The sequence below is a fragment of the Petaurus breviceps genome, unplaced genomic scaffold, assembly GCF_028583685.1.
Source record: "Petaurus breviceps papuanus isolate PSGF00001 unplaced genomic scaffold, PetGlider_PUasm1.0 90879, whole genome shotgun sequence".
Classification (NCBI taxonomy): domain Eukaryota; kingdom Metazoa; phylum Chordata; class Mammalia; order Diprotodontia; family Petauridae; genus Petaurus; species Petaurus breviceps.
Window position 1 is genome coordinate 14,218,016 of NW_027187368.1, and position 16,941 is coordinate 14,234,956.

At 40.9% G+C, this 16,941-nt stretch overlaps 2 protein-coding genes across 3 annotated transcripts in view; both read left to right on the plus strand.

The window, feature by feature from the left end:
- HCK (HCK proto-oncogene, Src family tyrosine kinase) overlaps positions 1–9,004 on the plus strand; it is a 37,142-nt gene extending 28,138 nt beyond the window's left edge. For both annotated transcript variants that reach the window (XM_069073922.1, XM_069073923.1), the window contains exons 12-13: positions 1,254–1,385; positions 6,258–9,004. In XM_069073922.1, coding sequence (XP_068930023.1) covers positions 1,254–1,385; positions 6,258–6,460 — 335 coding nt within the window. In that variant the 3' untranslated portion in view covers positions 6,461–9,004. The remainder of the gene's footprint in view (positions 1–1,253; positions 1,386–6,257) is intronic.
- A 5,131-nt stretch (positions 9,005–14,135) lies between these two features.
- TM9SF4 (transmembrane 9 superfamily member 4) overlaps positions 14,136–16,941 on the plus strand; it is a 61,536-nt gene continuing 58,730 nt past the window's right edge. Inside the window, exon 1 of the mRNA XM_069073924.1 lies at positions 14,136–14,291. Coding sequence (XP_068930025.1) covers positions 14,277–14,291 — 15 coding nt within the window. The 5' untranslated portion in view covers positions 14,136–14,276. The remainder of the gene's footprint in view (positions 14,292–16,941) is intronic.

The window sequence follows — 16,941 nt, forward strand, 5'->3', positions numbered from 1 at the left end:
ATATATGTATCATATAATATAGTATATTGCAGTGTTAGATAAGTATTTTATAATATATGTACAAAATATAGATATAGAATATGTGCATACACATATATACAATATCTATGTTATGTTTTATACATCTATTATATTATCTTGTGTTATGCATGAACATGCACATACCATATATGTGTTTATATATTTATTACTTTCCCTTTCCTCTAAGAGGTTAAGTAACTAGCCCAGGGTTATTTTATAGATATACATATATGTACATATGTGTATATATGTGTGTACACATATATGCATATATATAATGTATTGTATATGTGCATGCATATGTGTGTATATATACACACACCAAGCACTGCTTAGCACTTTACAAATATTACTTCATTTGATTCTGTTATTATCTACATTTTAAAGTTGAGGAAACAGAAACTAACAGAGCTTAAATGACTTGCCCAGGGTCACATTGTCAGTACATATCTGAGATTGGATTTAAACTTAGGTCTACCTGTCTCCAGACTCAGCACTGTATCCACTGAACTACCTACTTGCCTCTTGCTACTTCTAGCAACCCTTTAAAACAGGGGTTCTTAACCTGGGGTCTGTGGACTTTTTTTTTAAGTTTTGATAAATGTATTTCAATACAAGTGGTTTCTCTTATAATCCTGTGCCTTGTATTTTATACATTTAAAAATGCTCTTCTGAGAAGACTATAAATTTTACGAGAATGCTAGAAGAGTTCATGACTCTTAAAAAGGATAGGAATGCCTTCCTTACAACTATAAATTACAAAGCAGAAGCCAATCTGCACTGGCTGAGAAAGTCTCCTCATTAAGAATTCCCTGAATCAGTGAAATCACAAGTCTAGTCCAAAAACAATACTAATTCACATTTGTATGATGCTTTCAAGTTTTAAAAATACTTCCTCAGAATTTTGAAGTATTGATTCATGTAAATGTAGACTCTCCTTTTTATAGTCTTACTTTTACAAAGTGTGTATGTGTGTGTATTTACCTACATTATCTTATTTGATTCTGATAATGCCAACACATGCAATTAGATTTCATTCCCTAACTGCCCTCCAAGACCTCTACCTGAAACTGCCTGGGTGTGTATAAGGGCAGGGCTGACACTGGATCTTCAGGGTGGAACAACTGCTGGACCATCAGATGCCAGCCATTTGGGTATCCCAGTCAGACTATAACTCCCCCTACGCCTGTATCTGCAGTTGACTCTTTTGACTCAACTCTATCCTCCACCAGGAGCCAAGTTTCCCATCAAGTGGACAGCTCCAGAAGCCATCAACTTTGGCTCCTTTACCATCAAGTCAGATGTGTGGTCCTTTGGCATCCTCCTGATGGAGATTGTCACTTATGGCCGGATTCCCTATCCAGGTAAGGAAGATGATGCTTTCAGGAGCAGAGGAACTGTTTATGGCATGAGGGAAATGTGAGGATAGGTAAAGATTATGAAATTGGAATAATGAGGGCCTTAAAGGCAAGTCAGAGGTACTTTGACTCAATGAAATAGGATTAGAGAACCATTAGAAATTGTTGAGTAGAAAGTAATATGTGTATGCAATGCTCTAAGAAGATCAGTTTGCCAAATATACAATAATATTATGTTATCCCAAATTATAAGGTGTATCCCTAACATAAAATCTCTTTGAAAATATGTAATTGTCATATAAATATACTCTGAAAATAACACCTGTTCTAGGCTGATCTCATATTTTAGGTAAACTAAATTTGGAGAACAAATCTAGCCTGTATGCAAAACTGATTAACATTTTGTAATGCTTTACTATAAAGTGCCTTACTCATGATCTCATTTAAGCTTTTTAATAGTCCTGTGAGGCTGACAGTAGAGGGCATGGCTTTTGATGATAATATGGAAAAATTAAAGGTGGAGAGTAGGAATTTACCATTGTGTCCATAACACTAACCAGAGAAGAATGTTCTGGTCACTTCAAAAGGATTTTTATAAAGAAAATGCTTTATACTACATAGTTGTGAGTCATTATTACATAGGAACAAGAACTAAGGGAGCCTTAGAGATTATCATCTGGTTCATCCTTCTCATTTTATTTATCTTTATTTTAATTTTTAGTATTTCCATAAATGTTTTAGAACAGGAGGGGATTGTACATGAAACATGAACTTCCAGGGGCAGCCAAGTGGCGCAGTGAGTAAGAGCGCCAGCCTCAGAGTGGGGGGGGGGGGCAGGATCAGTTCTGGCCTCAGATACTTAACACCCACACAAAAAAACTGGCCGTGTAATCTTGGGCAAGTTACTTAACTCCAATTGCTTTAAAAAAAGAAAGAAAGAAAGAAACATGAACTTCTAATATGTAAAGCTTGCTTTTCTTCTTAATAATATAATAAACTTAACACGTAACTTTCAAAGCTCTCCTGTTTATAATACTTTATATTCCTCTGTTCTCTTCTCATTTTTTCATGGGCAAAGAACTCTATTGCTATTCATTCTCCCTCCAAATTAAAAAAAAGAAAGAAAAATGATACCCTTGTAACAAAAATATATAGTCAGGCAAAAGAAATTTCCACATTGTCCATGTCCAAAATTAGATGGTTTATTCTGAATTTTCAGTCTATTACTATTCTGTCAAGATGTGAGTAGCAAACTTCATTGATCCTCTGGGATCGTGGTTGTTTATTCTATTACTTAAGACTCCTTATGTCTTTCAAAGTTGTTTGTGATGTCAGAAGGTTGTTATTATTGTATACACTGTCCTCATAATCCTTCCTACTTCCCTCTACATCTATAATATGTATTCACAGGTTTCTCTGAAACCATCCCATTTATTTTTTCTTTTGGCATAATAATATTCCATTAAATTCACATGTCATAATTTGTTCAGACCTTCCCCAATTGATGGCACTCCCTCCTTAGTTTACAGTTCTTTGTCAATACAAAAAGAGCTGCCATAAATATTTTTGTACATATACGAACTTTCCCTCTTCCTTTAGTCTCTTTGGGGTATAGGATTAGTAGTGATAGCCCTGGGTCAAAGGGTAGGTACAATTTAGTAACTTTGGGAGCACAGTTCCTTTCTGCTTTTCAGAGTGACCATACCAATTCACAGATTCATCAAAAGTACACTAGTATGCTTGTATTACTATAGCCCCTCCAACATTTGTTATATTCTTTTTTTTTGGTGGGGGTCATCTTTATCAGTTTGATGAGTATAAGATAAAACCTCTTTAACTTGCATTTCTCTGGTTTTTAGTGATTTGAGGCATTTTTTTCATATGGTTGTTGATACCTTGGGTTTATTTCTTTGTAAATGACCTGTTCATATCTTTTGACAATTTGTTTTTTGGGAAATGGCTTTTGTTCTTGTCAATTTGAATTCATTTCTTATATATCTTTGAGATGAGTCCTTTATCAGGGAAACTTGCCACAAAGATTTTTTTTTCCTAATTAACTGTTTCCCTTCTAATTTTAACTTAATTTTAACCTGTATTTGTTTGTATAAAAACTTTTTAATTTTATGTAATCAAAATTGTTCATTTAATCTTCTGTGATCCTCTTCATACCTTCCTTCATCACAAACTCTTCCCCTGTCAGTAGTCATAAAAGTAATTTCTTTTTTGCTTCTCTAATTTTTATGATGTGACCTTTTATATCTAAGTCACATATACAGTTGAAGCTTATCTTGATATATGGTGTGAGGATCTTGTCTATATCTAATTTCTGCTGGATTGCTTTACAGTTTTCCAAGAGGTTTTTTCTGAATAATGAGCTCATACTCCAGTAGCTAGAGTCTGAATTTGCTGAACTTTATGAATGAATGAAAAACACTATGCTATTATGTTTATTTGCTTCTGTATGCTATATATTTATTTTTTTCCACTGATCAACCTCTCCACTTTTTTCCACCAGTAACAAATACTTTTGGTGATTATTTCTTTTTAGTATATAGTCTGAGATCTGGTTAGACCCCTCTTCTTTCCCATTTTTTTTTTTGCTATTTCCCTTAAAATTCTTGACCTTTTGTTTTTCCAAATGATTTTCTTTTTTTTACCTCCATAAAATAATCATTTGGTAATTATGCACCAAATAAGTAAACTAATTCAGTGAGTATTGTCATTTTTAATATATTAGCTTATCTATACATGAGTGATTATTATTTCTCTGGTTATTTGGGTCTAATACCTTCATTCTACAAATGAAGAAGATGAGACCAGGTCACAATCAAACAGAAACAGAGGCTCAGTTAATTAAAAAAAACAATAGTAATTTACTAGTAATACTCTTTATGTTAATGGATGATTTTTACATAGCACTTTATGGTTACCAAACATTTTACATACATTATCTCATTTGACTTTCATAGCAGCCCTCCCAGGTGGGGAATATGAGGCCCAAAGAAAAAAAATGACAATTGGAATCATCAAACTAGTATCTAGTGGGGCCAGGACTGGATCCCAAGCCTTCTGAATACAAAACTGAGAATTTTTTCCACTGCACTACCTTATTCCTCTGCTGGAGGAAAGTTTCTGGATAACTAGTGCTTCGGACCTTCTAACTCCCTTTGCCCTGTTCTGCTGTTGCCAAACAACCTTCTCTTATTGATTAGCTTTTCCAATTAGACTTTCTTGCTCGGAAGGATGAGCTATCTGGTAGATAGGAGTGTCCTTGTAGCCTTTGGTATGGTAGAAAGAACCCTAGAGTTGGAATCAGAAGACCTGGGTTCCTGACCTGATTCTATCACATTAGATGCAGCTAGGTGGATGGAGTGTTAGGCCTGAAGTCTGGAAGATCTGAGTTCAAATCCAGCCTCAGACATATATTAGCTTTGTGACTCTGGGAAAGTCATTTAACCAGTATTTGTCTCAGTTTCCTCAACTGTAAAAATGGGGTAGTACCTATCTCCCAAGATTGTTGTGAGGATCAAATAAGATAATATTTGTAAAGCGCTTTGACAGTACCTGGCTTATAATAAATGCTTATTGAGGGCAGCTAGGTGGAGCAGAGGATAGAGTGCTAGCCCTGAAGTCAGGAGAACCTGAGTTCAATTTTGGCCTCAGACATTTACTACTTGTGTGATCCTGGGCAAGTCATTTAACCCTGATTGCCTCCCAAAAAAAGTTAATAATAATTATACTATAAGCTAGTTTCTAGGACATTCTTTCCAAAAAAAAAAAAACCAGTTCACTTCAGCTGAAAAGTAGAGAGCCAAAAGTATAGATGGACCTGCGAAGTCTAGTTAGAACAGTCAGGCTGCCACTCTCTTCAATACCACTTGTAGCAAGTGACCGTCATCATGAAAAAGGACAGAGTATACATACATCTATACATATATGTACATATATATTATATGTGTTATGGTAAAGAATATAACTCCAGGGGCGGCCAGGTAGCACAGCGAGTAAGAGCACCGGCTCCAGTGTTGAGAAGACCTGGAGATCGAATCCCGGGCTCAGACACTTAGCACCCACCCAGAAACACCTGGCCGTGTAACCTTGAGCAAGTTACTTAACCCCAATTGCTTAGGGACGGCCAGGTGGCTCAGCAAGTAAGAGCACTGGCTCCAGTGTCGGGATGACCTGGATCAAATCCGGGCTCAGATACTCAGCACCACACCCAGAAATAATAACTGGCTGTGTAACCTTGAGCAAGTTACTTAACCCCAATTGCTTAAAAAAAAAAAAGAATATAACTCCAGAATAGAAAAGAGATTATTTTGCCCAACCCCAAGTCCAGTGCATGAATCCTTTCTACACTATCTCAGATAAATGGTCTTCCAGTCTCTACTCAAACACCATCAATGATGACAGCTTTTGGCAGCTTAACACCTACCAAAGAAGCCATATTTTTAAACCACCTTAATTTTTAGAAAGTTCTTTCCCATACTGAGGTGAAATCTGCCTCTGTATAGCCTAATACTAGTAGTTCTCTGGAGCCATGTAATTCAAATTGAATCTCTCTTTTATATAACAATCTTTTAGCTATTTGAGAACAGTAAGGATGTCCCCCTAAATCTTTTCTTCTTTGGGATAAACATCTCTAGGTTAGATAGAGAACAGAAGGGGACCTCTTGGGGACCTTTTAAATTTACAGGTATATTATAGACTGAAAAAAATGAGGGTAAATATTGGACTACTTCTAAACCATGGATATCCTCTTTAACAGCCCAGTTTCCTGAACCTCAAATTCATGACAAGTCAAAAGTGAAATTAGGTGAGAGTGTGTGGGCAGCTCCTACTTCTTCTCCTACATGACTGTTCTGCCCTGTTTTTCAGGGATGTCTAACCCTGAAGTGATCCGCTCCCTGGATCGTGGATACCGGATGCCTCGAACAGACAACTGCCCAGAAGAGCTATACAGCATCATGACTCACTGCTGGATGAACAAACCTGAAGAGAGGCCTACCTTTGAGTATCTCCAGAGTGTGCTGGAGGACTTCTACACAGCCACTGAGAGCCAGTACCAAAAGCAGCCATGAGGAGCAGCATCTCAAGCACTGTGACCAACTCTTGGGTCTTATCAGTGAATCATCACATTGCTTTCATGCACACTACCTACTGGCCATATTCACCTTCCTAATTCCCATCTCCATTTCAAGATCCATCTCTAGGACTGGGAATATGGAGACTTATGTTCTAGTTTCTAGTTCTGTCACTAACTCAGTGGATCATTGGACACATCACTCACCCTTTCCGGTTCTTCTTTAAAAGGAAGGCATTGGATTAGATAATCTCTGAGGTCCCTTCCAGATCTAAGATTCTATATTCTATGTTCTAAGGTCCTTTCCAGTTATAACATTATATGTTCTATATTGTAAGATCCCTTCCAGCTATCACATTTGACAATCCAAAAGCCCTTTCGGTTCTGACATTCTCTGACTCTTTGATTCCTAAGAAGACTGTTGGTCAATAGTGCTGTTGGCAATTGACTGGGATGGTTATTACTCCAGTTTTAACCACAGCTTTAAGAGATCTGGGTCAAATGGACAAATACAAGCACTATGAATACCACAGAGTTTATAGATAGACACACATTCCTCTTCTTCCAATCGCCAAAAATCCTCTTAGTTCCTAGCAGCTCACTAAGCAAGATATTGGAATGGAGACCTCCTAGAGACCATACCTGCTGGGAGAAAGGGGAGTGCATCTTTTTTCCCTCTAACCTGCCTTGTAAAGAGAGACAGAGGTTGGGACAGTGTTAGGGAAGGAATCTGAGAATTTGTCCATGCTATTGTCTCAGAAGGACTATGCTTAGCCTCTCTTTAAAAATTTCTCAAGAGATGAGGCATTTGGCCTCCTACCAGACCAAATTAAGGCATAAGAGAAATTGTTTTGGTTTTCTTGTCAGGACTAGTGACTTAGCTGTACCCTCCTCATTTCCTATCCCAAATTGACCAGTGTAGTTGTCAGAAACCCATCTGTGGTGAAGGGGGTGCTGGGATTGGTGGGAAATGATTTTGGAGGAGCTTGGCGAAGGATAGCCCCACTGAAAGACGAGAGGAACTTAAGAGGGTAGAAGATGGGAACTATGTGGGTTGGCCTTTCCCAGATGTTTCTCCAGGCCCTTTGGCAGCCACTGGCTCCAAAGGTAAAGATGGAAGGCTAAAGATTCACTTCCAAACTGTCTCTCCTGAGAGGACTGAGGAGGAGGCAAGAAAATAACAGAGGAAAAGTTAGCTTGGACCTTCCCTTCCTGTTTTTTTCTTCCCAGGAAGAAATAATACAAAGACAGACTCCAGGGATTCCCAGATTAGCCAAACCACTTAGGCCATACTTGTATGTGTGGCCACATTCTCAGTCACAGCTTTCCCCCAAGGCTTTACTAAAGTCCTACCTTGGCTTAACTCTGCACTTCAGAGTTGGGTCTGTGAATCTTAATAATAAAAAATTTAATACCAACTGTAGTTAACCCTATTCACTTCTTGTTGAGGTAGGCTGTTTCTCTGTTACTTCCCTGAGGTGGCCACTGGCACATTTAAGACTAGAGAACTGATTGGGATAAGGACTGGGTCCAGTCTCACAAATGCATCTGTATTTCCATTATCCTGAACCCTGGTTGTCCATCTAGCACATTCCTGCCCTAATCATGAGAGATATATGATAAAAGAAAACAGATGGCCCAGTACAGCCAATACCTGCCATAGGAAAAACCAGTCAGAACATACTTCCCGTTGGTGGTGGGTCAGGGATATAACCATCGTGCACAAAGAGAAGAGCAGCATCTTACCTGGACGTCTCGCTACAAAGTCTTAGTAAGCTTTAAAAATCCTCTGATTCATTGATTATTCAAGAAACAGTTGGGGGCCTACTATATGCAGAGTGCTCTCTGCCACTGGAGACTGGTTCATTTAGCCTGTTATTAAGTGTACAGAACACCATGCCACACATTTGTGTGCAGACATAGTGCCACAAAGTGGAAGAAATACAATGATTAGATAAGACATGTTCCCAGTTCTCAAGGAACACACAATCTAGTAGGTGTATAACACATAAACCCAGATACTTTTAATATATGATGTTACATGAAAATGCTATGGAGAGGTTTAAAAAAAGGTGCTGTTGACCAAGGAGATGAGGGAAGACTTCCTAGACATGGCATTACTTGAACTAGGTTTTAATGGATGGGTAAGAATTCAAAAGGCCAAGAACATTACACATACACAGAATAGGCCAAGCGTGGAGGTGGCAAAGACCCTGCCCTTAATAAATCTATAATCTAATTGATGGAAAATAGGGATACAAATAGCTATAGTAATAGAGAAGATGAGATAGTTGCAATGGAGAGACACCAGCAAAGTGGCATGGAGTTGTGAGTTTGTGACTTTATTTAAAATGAAAAGTTTTGATTTACCTTTGACTCTCATTGTGGTTTTTTTTAATAGGTTTGTCTCCCCCTATCTCTATCAAGCCCCTTCTTCCTGTCATGTAACCTTCTTCATGGCACTGATATACCACAGTAGGGCCCGTTCCTTGTCATCTGTTTTAACTATCAATAAAGAGGTGTAAGATTTGCTTTCTGTAGTCTGCTCTTACTTTTTGTGACATAGTACTAGGCTCCTTTCTCCCCAATAGCACTCTGTTCAGTTAAACCTACCCTCTCTCTCTTCTCCAAAAATCCTATAGGATAAATGGTTCCACAGGGATGGAGATGCCCCAATAGAGTAGATCTCCTTTGGAAGTCATGTCTTATTTTTTCAGGGCTGAGGACCTTAAGGTCCATAAGCCCTAAATAAATCAGGAGACTCAAGGTGCTAGGACCAGAAATGATACAGGGCTACCCTGGACTCTGGGCTTCCGTTTCAATACCTATTCAATGGGAAGAAAGATACTGGTTCTCCCTCTGTCATAGTATCATGGATGTGAAAGTGGCTTTAAAACAACAACAGCAGCAATCACAAGAGTGGAAGCCCTGAGAAACGATCGTGGAATGAAGCATACTTAATCAGACATGACTAATGGATCAGTTTGTTTTGCCTAATTGCAGTTCTGTATGATAAGAGGGAAAATTTATTTATTTTATCCCTATGTCAGGGACTGAAACCATGGGGGCGGGGGGAGGAACATAAATAACATTTTTTTAAAAAGCAACACAGCAGCAATCTAGATACAGCAAAGGCTTATTATTATCATTACTAATTGGAATCCAAGCTCTGGATCCTTGCTTTCCTCCTAAATAATTCCTTTTCTCTCTGGTTCTTAAGATACTACTCTCTCCTGGTTCATGTCCTACCTTGCAGACTGATACCTCTCAGTCTCCTTTGCTTTTTAGGTATGCCCCCAGGCTCTGTCCTGGGCCCTCTTCCCTTTCTGCTCTACACTTTCTCACTTGGATATCTTATCAGCTCCCCTGGGTTTAAGGACCCTCTCTAACCCACTGCTATATATCTAGTCTTCTTCTCCTGACCTTCAGTCCTGTATCATCACTGTCTATTGAACACTTCAAAGTGAATGACCTGTAGGTATCTAAAACTTGTTCAAAACAGCATTTGTTATCTTTCCTGCCAAACCCATTCTTCTTCCAATCTTCCCTGTTATTGTTGAGAGTAATTCCTATTCACCCTGGGAACTTTGTGTCATCCTCCATACTTCACTCTCACTTACACCACATATCCAATCAGTTGCTATACCTTCTACAATTCGACAACACTTTGCCCATACATTCCCTCCTAAGCACTCACACAGTGATTATGGTGATAAGCAGCTATATGGTACAATGGATAATAGCTCAGGGCCTGAAAGTTAAGAAGACCTGAGTTCAAATCTGGCCCTAGACACTTACTAGTTGTGTGACCCTGGACAAGTCACTTAAACTCTGCTTCAATTTCCTCACCTGCAAAATAGGAATACTAACAGCACTGTTCTCGGGGTTGTCATGATGATCACATGAGATAATGTCTATAAAACACTTAGCGCAGTGTCTAGCACATAGTAGATTCTGTATACCTTCTCCCCTTCCCACCTTAGTGAAGTCTTTCATAGTCTTTGAACCTGGATTATTTCAATAACCTCCTGTTTGGCCTGCCTGTATCAGACCTCTGCTCACTCCAATTCAGCCCCCACATAGTCCCAAATGGATTTCCCTGAAAAACAAGCTTGACCCTGTTAAGCTCAACTCTCTTGTGGCTCCCCATTACTTGTAGAATCAAATGCCTAAGTTTGACATTTAAAGATCACCAAGACCTGACCCCATTAGGCTCATCTTAGGTCTAGTACTGGGCACCACATGGAGGTTCAGGACATACAGAGATTGAATCAATGAGGCAGATAATATGGACTTTTAAAATCCTTTACTAAAAGCAGACAAGCACTCAGGAAGGTGAACACTGAGAGGTGTAGCGCTCCGGGTTCCTAGTCATTAGGACACATTCAGGTCAATAATATTCCTGCAGAGGAATAAATAACTTATCAGGATGAAAGATCTATATTTCCTCATTTACATAAGATTTGCCAAAAAGTGAACCTTAATGGATTTAGCCTATTCTTGTTCCAGGTTCCCAGGACTAAAGGCTCTGAGTATTATTTCAGTTATTAAGATCATGCAACCTAGTCAACCCCTTAAGGCCCAATGGCTAGGCAGGATTAGAAATACCTAAAATGTGGGGGCTAGGTGGCGCAGTGAATAGAGCACTGGCCCTGGAGTCAGGAGGAACTGAGTTCAAATATGACCTCAGACACTTAACACTAGTTGTGTGACCTTGGGCAAGTCACTTAACCCCAACTGCCTAGCCTTTCCCCTTCCAAAAAAAGCAAAACAAAATAAAAAAACAAACAAAACAGAAATACCCAAGACATTCCACCCTTTGACAATGTGAAAAAAGTATGACCATACTTTATGCCTAATAGAAAATGACTAGGACCTCAGTTCTAGATAGTAACAGATAAAATACCCAAGTTCAATAGTAGAGAAGGTACATCCTAAACAAAGGGGAAAAAACAATCACAATCGAACCCACAGCCACCTTCCCAAAGTCAACATAATTATGGTAAGTTCATAAATCAGTCAGATGGTTACTTTGCAACTGGAGGCCAAATGAGGAAAGAACTAGGAGAAGAAAAGCAGGGAACAGAAGGCTGTCTATGAGAACCAACAGAACTCTAAGGACATCTCTACTCTAAAACATCTCCCAAAATAATATCTGGTAGCAGAAGCAGAAGCTAAGTATATATAATCCCTTTGCTTGCTCACCTTGGCCTAAGATGCTCTCTCTCTCTCTCTCTCTCTCTCTCTCTCTCTCTCTCTCTCTCTCTCTCTCTCTCTCTCTCTCTCTCTCTCTCTCTGTCTCTCACTCTCACTCTCACTCTCACTCTCCCCCCCACCTTGTTCTGTTGTCCATTCTGTATCCTCCCTCACCCTTCCCCCTTGGTTATGACCTTTGTTTCATTAACTCTCAGGTTACTGAAACCAAATTCTCTGACCCCTAAATTATTCCAAAGGGCCTATCTCCTACCCACTATTCCCTCTATCCATGGACTAAGTAAAAGGATTAATACATTAAACCCCATCTCCCACTCATCCTAGTCCCTAAAAGAAATGTGCAGGGCCACTTATACTTCTGCCCTATTGTCAAGGCCCACTGTCTCTCCCTCTGATGCTAAAGCCCTCCTTGGCTTTCAGGGAGACGACTTTTCCAAAGCATCTAGGAGGAAAGATGGTGAGATTGGGAAGAATATTCTGCATTTTTTCTCCAGGGATAAGTGTCCACTGCTTTTAGTATCAGACCCACAGCTGCCAAAAGATCCAGGATCAAAGGGACAGTGGTCTAAAAAGCCTGGCGCACCCCCCGCCCCCCATCCCTCTTAGAAAGCTGACAATGACTAAGGGAAGATACTGCCTCTGCCAAAAAAAAATGAAGTCTGTCCTTTAAAAGTCCATTCCTACTCTCAATACTGCCTTCTTAAAGGCAATAAGACAAGTAGACACCAGATGATGAAGACAGGATGAGTCTAAGTAAGACATCTGTCCACAGCATTATTATTCCTTCCACTCAAAGAAATATATGGTGTTATCAGCAAGGGCAAACACTACCACTACGCGACCACTACTAACATGACCATTAAGCAGAGGACTACATCAATAAAATGCTGCCCCTTACATGGCCACAAGGGGCATCTCTGGCTGCCCAATCACAAAGCATGGCCCATACCAACACTTAAGAGTGCGTACAACGGGTGACCCAGTCATGATCCTAATCCGAAATTACCTTTCTAGTCTTCACTACTGCCACAGCCTGAGATCCAAGCCATAGCGGCATCCTTGTTTTACTACAGATCTGAGCACTTCTGGACTTGTTTCCCACATCTGGAAGGCACCTCCTCATTCCCTGTGATTCTATGTTTCCTTCAGGACTCAGTTTACATACTGCCTTCTACACAAAGCCTTTGCTGATCACCCCAGCTACTAGTGAATTCCTTCCCAAGAGAACTTTGTCTATATTGTGTATACGTTTCTATATGTACATATTGTCTTTCCCTTAGGATGTAAGCTCCTTGAGCGCTGGGACTGTTTCACTTTTATCTTTGTATCCCTCAAGGTTTACATAGTGTCTCACACATGGTAGGTAGGCATTTCATAAAAGGCTTGGTGACTAATTGACTGTTAGGGTGTAGTAGAAAAAGGGCTGGATTAGGATTTGGAGAAAGAAGATGATTCTTGTACTGTCACTTACTACCTGTATAACCATAACTTCCTTGAGCCTCAGTTTCCTCAAGTGTAAAATGAGAGAATTGGTCTAGGTTACCACTAAGGTGCCTTCTAGTTCTAAATCCAGGATCCTTCCTTACTACTTACTATGGGGAAACTAGGCATCAGCGGATAGAGTTCCTTCCGTCAAAGCGACCTGAGTTCGAATCCAGCCTCAGAAGCTTACAAGCTGTGTGCCCTGGGCAAATCGCCTAACCTCTTTCTGCCTCAGTTTCCTCAGCTGTTAAATGGAGATAATAATGGCCCCTAGTTTACAGGGTTATTGTGAGGATAAATAAGACAGTATCTGTAAAAAGCTACATAAATGTTAGTTATTATGATCTTAAAGCAAATCACTTAACCAACCTTTTTCGATACATAAATTTCATCCCGCATTCCCGATTCTCTTTCCAACTTTATATCCCATGATCTAATTTCTCAGGATTGTCCCTTTCTAATCTTTTTCTTTCCTGTTTCGTATTACAATCCATCGTGACGACAAACTTGTGAGATCCGGAGATCCATTTTCGAGATGAGGAAAACTGAAGCTCTCTGCCCTAGACTAGAAAAGGACTCCTCTGGTGAAGCTCACTACGGGACCAGCTCCGTGGTCTCAGCCATGTTTACCCCCCGCAGTCAAAATCAAGGCTATTCTGCCCCAAACTGAGAAAATCCGGCTCAAAGCAACCCAGGCAACGCTTCCTCCTGCCAGGAATCAAAATGGCGAAAGATAGCCAACAGTGGGAAACGAACTAAGGAAGTCGTTGCCAGGAGTCAAGATGGCGCAGAAACCCAGTTGTAAGTAGTCGAGTAAGGCAGGAGGTCGTTGCCAGGAATCAAGATGGCGCAGAAAGCCACCAAAGGGTGACCAAGGGAGGGAGGTCCTTGCCAGGAGCCAAGATGGCGCCCAGAGTTACAACTTCCCCTCCTGCGGCGACTCGGTGACACCGTAGTCCTCCTTCGAGTCCCAGAATCCGTGCGTCTGCCTTTCCGGTCATCGGGACCCCGAGCCCAGAGGCAACCCAGGACGGACATCCCTGTCGCGGGGCTTAAATTCCGTCAGAGTGGGGGCGCCACTTCCGTTGACGTCGGTGGCGGCGACACGTGGATCCAAGATGGCGGTGGCGATGGTGAGTGAAGGAGAAGCTGGAGCGGGGGCAAGAGAGGGGTGTCTGCGGGGGGGCACCCCAAGGCCGGGGTCTGGGCCGGAGCTGAGGCCGGGTCTCCCCGCGCCTCCGCCCCGGGCCTGGCCCCCATACCCCTCTGCCCACTCAGGCTCAGCAGGCCCGGTGAGCCTCTTCCCCGGGGGCCGAGGCCTGAGGGGAGGCGCCTCCTCGGACACTCCCGGGAGAGCCAGAAGCCGGACCCCCGCCCCCGGGTCCCCTCGGCCTCCTGGGGGCGGCTCGTCCCAAGCCCCTCGGAGCGGGGGCCGGGGCTGGAAAACTGGGCTTTGGCACCTGACTTGAAGGGAGCGGACCTGAGTTCGAATCCCAAGTGCTTCCCACTTGATCTCTTTGTGACCTTGGCCAAGTCACTCAGCTTCTCTGGGCCTCAGTTTCCCCATCTGTAAAATAAAGGTGTTAGGCTGAACGGTCTCTAGGATCCTGAGTCATGGCCCCTTTCAGGTCCTCGGTTTCTTTCTCCATAAAATGAAGCGGTTAGACTAGACTCCAAGGCCCCTTCCATCTCCCATGTTCTGGGATCCTGTGGCTCCAGCTGTGTTAGATGCAGAGAGACTGTCCTAGAGGCTTAATGCATACAATAGGTGCTAAATAATGTTAAGTAGAATGTACTGGAGGCACTGGTGACTGAAGGCAAGTCACTTTACTTCTGTAACCTTATATTACCTATCTCCTTACAAATCATAAAAGTGCTGGAAAAGAATGAATGGAGAGATAGATAGGTATAGAGATACAGAGATGTATGTGTATATATAAATATATGTATATTCAAATAAGTAAACATTCATTAAGCACCTACTGGGTGCCAGCACTAAGTGCTAGGGATAAAAAAAAAAAAGAGGCAGAAGACAATGGCTGCCCTTGAGGACCTTACAGTCTAATTGGGGGGGTGGACAACACAACATGCAAACAGCTATACAAAGCAAGTTCTATACAAGGTAAATAGGATATAATTAACAGAGGTAAAGCACTGGATTAGGGAAGGCTTTTGGTAGAAGGTGGGATTTTAAATGGAACTTAAAGGAAGCCAGTGTTTATGCGTGTGTGCATTTATATACACACATATATATACATAATTGGTATATAGGTTATTCCTGATGAGGAAACTTACTCCACTAATGCAAACAGGTAACTGTTTTTACAGCTAGTCTTATGGAGGCATAGGGAAGTGGCTTGCCCAGCTTCACCCTACCAGGAAGTATCAGAGGCAGTGTTTGGAACCAGTCTTCCTAACTCCAAGGAACCCAGATCTTTTCTCCAAGGCCAATTCAGTTGTTATATAGTACTTTACAGTTTACAAAACCATCATTCACATTTCAAGGAGGAGGAAACCAAGCAATGGCAACCTCTCTGGAACTCTATTTCTTCTTCTGTAAAATGAATAGGTTAGAGTAGGTAGGTGACATTTATGTAGAATCTTTTAGGATTTGCTAAATGCTTTACATGAATTATCCCTTTTGGTTCTTATCAGGACTGTGATGATATAGGAGCTACCAGTAGTATCCTTAATTTTACAGATAAAGAACTGAGGCCCATGGTCACAGAGCTGGTTGACCTTAGGAGGCAAATTTCAAACCCAGGTCTTGAAGGTCCTTTTCTACTCTAAATCCTATGATATTTTGAGGCACTGAGAAATAAAATGAATTGCCAAAAACAAGTAAGTGTTAAAACCTTGAGTCTTTCTGATTCCAAATCCAGTGTTTGTCCATGAAGCACTAGGGATGTGGATGATAGACAAACCTTGGTCACCAGAATTGGGTTTGTGATTGTTGTTCTGTGTTCTGGAGAGCTAGTGGGATATTGTGGTGAAAAGCCCTGAATTTGGGGTTAGAAGATCTGGATTTTAATTTCAGTTCTACTACTTGTTGAACTTTGGAACAATAACTTCCCTTCCTTGGGCCTCTATTAAATGAGGCAGTTTCTAAGTCTCCTTTCAGCCCTGATGTTTACACAGTACATTCACAGTTTCAGCAAACATTTATTAAAAGTGCTAACTGTTACAGAGTACCATTCTGGAATTGGGAAAGATACAAAGTATAGAAAAGACAGAATACCTGACCTCAACTAGTTACAGTCTAGTAAGTGGGTAAGATAGGGCAGCTAGATGGTGCAGTGATTATAGTGCTGGACCTGGAGTCAGGAAGACTCATCTTCCTGAATTCAAATCTGGTCTCCGACATTTACTAACTGGGTGACCCTAGGCAAGTCACTTAACTCTCTTTGCCTCAGTTTCCTCATGTCACATGAGCTGGAGAAGGAAATGGCAAACCATTCCAATATCTTTGCCAAGAAAACTCCAAATGGGGTCGTGAAGAATTGTATATAACCAAAAAAACAGCAAGCAGATAAGATACAAACACAAGATACAGTATTACATGAAAAGTACTTTGAAGAGTTGTAAAACTGTTACTTGAATTAGAGGAAGGATCAAATGCAGTTTCATGGAGAAGGTGGGCTTTGAAGAGTAGGGTAGAAATTTAAAAGCAAAAAGGAGAGGAGGGAGGATGTTTCAGGCATGGGGAGTAGTAGTGTAATCAAAGGCATGGAGGTAGGAGAGCACAGAGCACATTCAGGGAATAGAAGAGTCCAGTGTGGCTAG